The 3,950-nt window shown below is 50.4% G+C and overlaps 2 protein-coding genes across 2 annotated transcripts; one reads left to right on the top strand and one right to left on the bottom strand.

Moving 5' to 3' along the window:
• The first annotated feature begins 353 nt into the window (after window positions 1–353).
• LOC130934353 (uncharacterized) lies at window positions 354–2,194 on the top strand. Its single transcript, XM_057863931.1, has 2 exons — window positions 354–598; window positions 1,315–2,194. The coding sequence occupies exons 1-2, from the start codon at window positions 354–356 to the stop codon at window positions 2,192–2,194; spliced, it is 1,125 nt and encodes a 374-aa protein (XP_057719914.1).
• Window positions 2,195–2,394: 200 nt separating this feature from the next.
• On the bottom strand, window positions 2,395–3,575 carry LOC130934352 (uncharacterized). Its single transcript, XM_057863930.1, has 2 exons — window positions 2,714–3,575; window positions 2,395–2,513 (listed from the first exon to the last, which is right to left on the bottom strand). Exons 1-2 carry the CDS (start codon window positions 3,573–3,575, stop codon window positions 2,395–2,397), a joined length of 981 nt encoding a protein of 326 aa, XP_057719913.1.
• Window positions 3,576–3,950: the final 375 nt, after the last annotated feature.

Here is a 3,950-nt window from a genome sequence, read left to right as displayed (position 1 = left end):
TGCTCCCAAACCTCAGAACATTTCTTTGTGGTGCCCTCGCGTGTCTCTCCCCTCGCATCTTTTCTTATCTGTTGCTTCGTCCCCCTTCCGCTAATTCAGGTAATTTTTGAACTCTTTTCCTTTTATGCTTTGTTCTTGCATGCTTGTTGCCTGGTTTTTGTTGTTGCTGCGTAGCCTTTCAATTGTGGTTAGACGTGTTAGGGGGGAAAGTACCATTCCAGGGTAGGTTTTTTCTTGTTCTTTTCGCGTTTTAATTCTGTTTGGCCTTAGTTGGGGAGTAGTGGGGGGTAGTGTCTGTATTCGGCCTGAGCAACCGATTTCCTAGACTGACTGGATGGTCCCCCCATGTAGGTATGGCTCGCACGGTCTCCCGGGCTTCCCCTTCTCCCGCGGCGTACGATCCCTATGCTTGGGTCGTTTCCGACGTGAAGGATTCGCCTAACCAAATGGGCGAGGAGGAGCTCACCGAGTTCCGACAAGCCGAGTACTTGTGTGGAGGAACCGATGAGGAGGCCAATTATGACGTTTTTGTCCCGGCTCCTCACGAGCGATTGTATGAGATCAACTTCCATCATCTTCGAGTTGCCGACTGGATTTGGTTCTACAAATCCATGTTTACCCAAGTTGGAGTTCGCATTCCGTTTTCAGCCTTCCAAATGACGCTTTTAGGTCGGATTTCCGTGGCGCCGTCGCAGTTGCATCCGAACAGTTGGGCCTCGATCCGCTGTTTCGAGATGGTTTGTGAATATCTTGAGCTGCCGGTGTCCGTAGATGTTTTTCTTTTCTTCTTCAATCTTACAAACCCTTCAAAGGAGGGGAAACACAAAAAGGGGTTCATGTCTTTCCGGTCTGCCCAAGGTCGGAGGATTTTTGGTTTGTTTGAGGACTCCTACCACGGGTTTAAGGACAAATATTTCAAGGTCCGTCCTGTCAAAGGTCGTCATCCCTTTTGGTTGTCGTTGGAGGGGGTACGGCTTATCCCGACCTATTGGAGTTTTGGGGCGGGATCCAATGCCTTTGTCAAGGTAACCTATAAGGGCATGTCGGCGGTGGATAGGAAGATCGCCGACGTGTTGATGGCGGTCTTTGGGAGGAATCATGTGAATCCTCACCTCCTTATGGGTGATCGGGAGGCCGGTCGTAATTATATTTGTGAGAAGCCTCTGCTCATTTCGCCTCTTATCTTCTTGCTTTTATTAATAATCTGTTGCGACTAACCGACTTCACCTCCTCTCTCTCTCTCTTTTTTACAGTGGGGATGTCTGTCGAGGTAACGGGTCTTCCTGACTTGTTCTAAACCTTCTTGTGTGGAAGTGATGAGGAGGAAGGTAATGAGAAGTCTGCTGCTGGGAAGCCTGCCGCCCCTTCGAAGGACAAGGCCGCTTCCGAGCAAGGAGCTGCGGCCGACGACATCGGCACCTCGGCTCAAGGTGCCGTGGTCGAAGGCGACCAGGCGGTTCATGCTTTCCCTTTTCGTGAGGTTATCGGCACTGGGGGTTCCACGCCTAACCCGGATGCCGATGACGAGGTGGAGGAGGTTCCCAGCTTCAAGAGGAAGAGGAAGGCGTCGTCTAGTCCTGAGGAGGTCCTTACTGTCATGGAGAGGAATTTTGACGCCGGGAACTTTATAGACTCCCAGCTGATTCCCGGTACTGAAGAGTATTTTCATGAGTCATCCCTTGCCGGGCAGGCGAGGTGGATGTACCGTACCCTCCTACGCGGCGCAGTGATAGCTCGAAAAGCCGAGTTCGAACTATCTGGGATGGAGTCCCTCCGCAGGAGGTTGGAGTCTGCTGGGAAGGCCAATAACGGGCTAAAAAGTGAAGTTGAGACTCTTCGGGAGCAGTTGACCCAATCTGAGGAGAAGCTTGACGCCGCCGAGAAGAAAGCTACTGCTGCCGAACAGAAGGCCACTACTGCTGAGAAAAAATTGGAGGAGTCGGACGCCATGGTTTCACGTCTTGTCGAGCGCGAAATGGCTTTGGAGAGTCAGGTCGGCGCGGTGCAGAAACGGGTGGCCGAAATCGAGAAAGAGAAGCAGGTCGTGGAGGCCGAACTGGCAACATGGAAAGCAAAGTATAAAGACGTCGTCAAGCAAGGGAAGGGTGCGATTTTGGCGACCGAGGAGGCCCTCAAAGCTCAAGTTAAAATTGTTGCCCCCGAGTTCGATACGTCGGCGATCAGTGTTTTCTAGGTCATTAAGGACGGCAAGATTGTTGACGTCCCCAAGAAACGAACCCTCTCTTTAAAACTTTGTAGTTTGGCCGTTTTATTTTGGCTTTTGTGAACAATTTGACTATTTCGTCGTTTGCCCGTTTTAACGTAGTTAACTCTTTCTTATTCGTCTGGCCGTGCTATCGTTTCTATTAACCGTTATTGGTTTATAGTTGCTGTTTATATTAACGAGCCGTGGCCTTTTGCGTAGTCATTTGTTATGACGGTATTTGACGGGCTCCCGGGGTGATCAGTCCCGGGGCCGCGCATCGTTGTCGGGTTGTGATAGAGCGCGTTATCTGGAAAAGAGAAATTACAAAAGAGAAAATTTGCGCAAGTATATCTTATTCGGCAATTGCATAAGGGACCCATAGGTCATAATGGAAAGTTTAAATTTGCATCTTAACCACTTAGCTTGATTAGTCGGCTAGTCGCCCCGCGTTTCAGGAGTAGAACCTTCTCAGATTGTTTGCGTTCCATGTTCTCGGGACTTCCTTACCATTTAGCCTTTCTAACTTGAAGGCGCCTTTACCCATTGCTTCTTTAATTCTATAGGGGCCTTCCCAGTTTGCCGCCAGCTTACCTGCTCCAGGGGTCGGTGGGCCGATGTCGTTTCGCCTTAGGACGAGATCGTTTGGCTCGAATTCCCTTTTGAGCACTTTGGTGTTATAGCGTAGGGCCATTCTTTGCTTTAGCGCTGTCTCTGTCAAATGGGCCATTTCTCTGACTTCGTCTATCAAGTCCTTTTCCACGGCTTCCTCCACTCCTTTCAAAAGTAGCCGGGGGCTCGGTTCCCCGATCTCTACGGGTATTACCGCATCTAATCCGTATGTTAGTCGGAAAGGAGTCTCCTTAGTGGATGATTGTTCGGTTGTTCGGTAAGACCAGAGTACCGAGGCTAGTTCGTTGGCCCAAGCACCCTTTTTATTATCCAATCGCTTCTTCAGCCCTAAAAGGATGATCTTGTTCGCGGACTCCACCTGTCCGTTTGTCTGGGGGTGTTCTACCGAGGAGAACCTCTGTCTTATACCCAGGCCGGTGAGGAATTTCGTGAACTTCTTGTCGGTAAATTGCGTGCCGTTGTCCGAGATGACGACTTCCGGGACCCCGAATCGCGTTATCACCTGCCTCCACAAGAATTTCCTGCAATTGGATGAGGATATGCTAGCTAGTGGTTCAGCTTCTATCCATTTGGTGTAGTAATCAATGGCAACTATGAGGTACTTGACCTGCCAGGACCGACAGGGAAGGGTCCTAAGAGGTCGACTCCCCATTGAGAGAATGGCCGGGAGGACGTTAACAAGCTTAACTCGGAGGCCGGTGCCCTGTGGAAATTGGCGTTCTCTTGGCACTTCACGCATTTTTTGACGAACTCTTTGGAGTCTGCCATCATTGACGGCTAATAATATCCGGCTCGAATTAATTTTTTTGCTAGGGCCTTGCCTCCTATGTGGTGTCCGCAGCAGCCTTCATGGACTTCCCTGAGGACGTAGTCCGTTTGGTCGGGGTGTAAGCACTTCAATAGGGGCTGGTTGAGCCCTTTCTTGAATAGCTGTCCTTGGATGACGGTGTATTTGGCTACTTCCCTTCTCAGTTTCGCCGCGTCCTTTTCGTCGTCAGGAAGTTTGCCATTTTCCAGGAAGCTAGTGATGGGGTCTAGCCATGAAGGGCCCAGTCTTGTCACGTGCAAGGTGACTGCCGGTTCTCTCGTCATACCTTGGATGAGAGATCGGTTA

Source organism: Arachis stenosperma, chromosome 6, assembly GCF_014773155.1.
Source record: "Arachis stenosperma cultivar V10309 chromosome 6, arast.V10309.gnm1.PFL2, whole genome shotgun sequence".
NCBI classification, from domain to species: domain Eukaryota; kingdom Viridiplantae; phylum Streptophyta; class Magnoliopsida; order Fabales; family Fabaceae; genus Arachis; species Arachis stenosperma.
This window is presented reverse-complemented; position numbering and strand designations above follow the sequence as displayed.

Bases quoted from the DNA above. Each gene is read 5' to 3' on its own strand.
- LOC130934353 (XM_057863931.1), top strand. From the start codon at position 354: ATGGCTCGCACGGTCTCCCGGGCTTCCCCTTCTCCCGCGGCGTACGAT. The intron at 599-1,314 runs GTTCTACAAATC...CTTGTGTGGAAG, and splicing joins CGAGTTGCCGACTGGATTTG to TGATGAGGAGGAAGGTAATG.
- LOC130934352 (XM_057863930.1), bottom strand. From the start codon at position 3,575: ATGCGTGAAGTGCCAAGAGAACGCCAATTTCCACAGGGCACCGGCCTC. The intron at 2,514-2,713 runs GTAAGGAAGTCC...TCTCTTTTCCAG, and splicing joins CAAGTTAGAAAGGCTAAATG to ATAACGCGCTCTATCACAAC.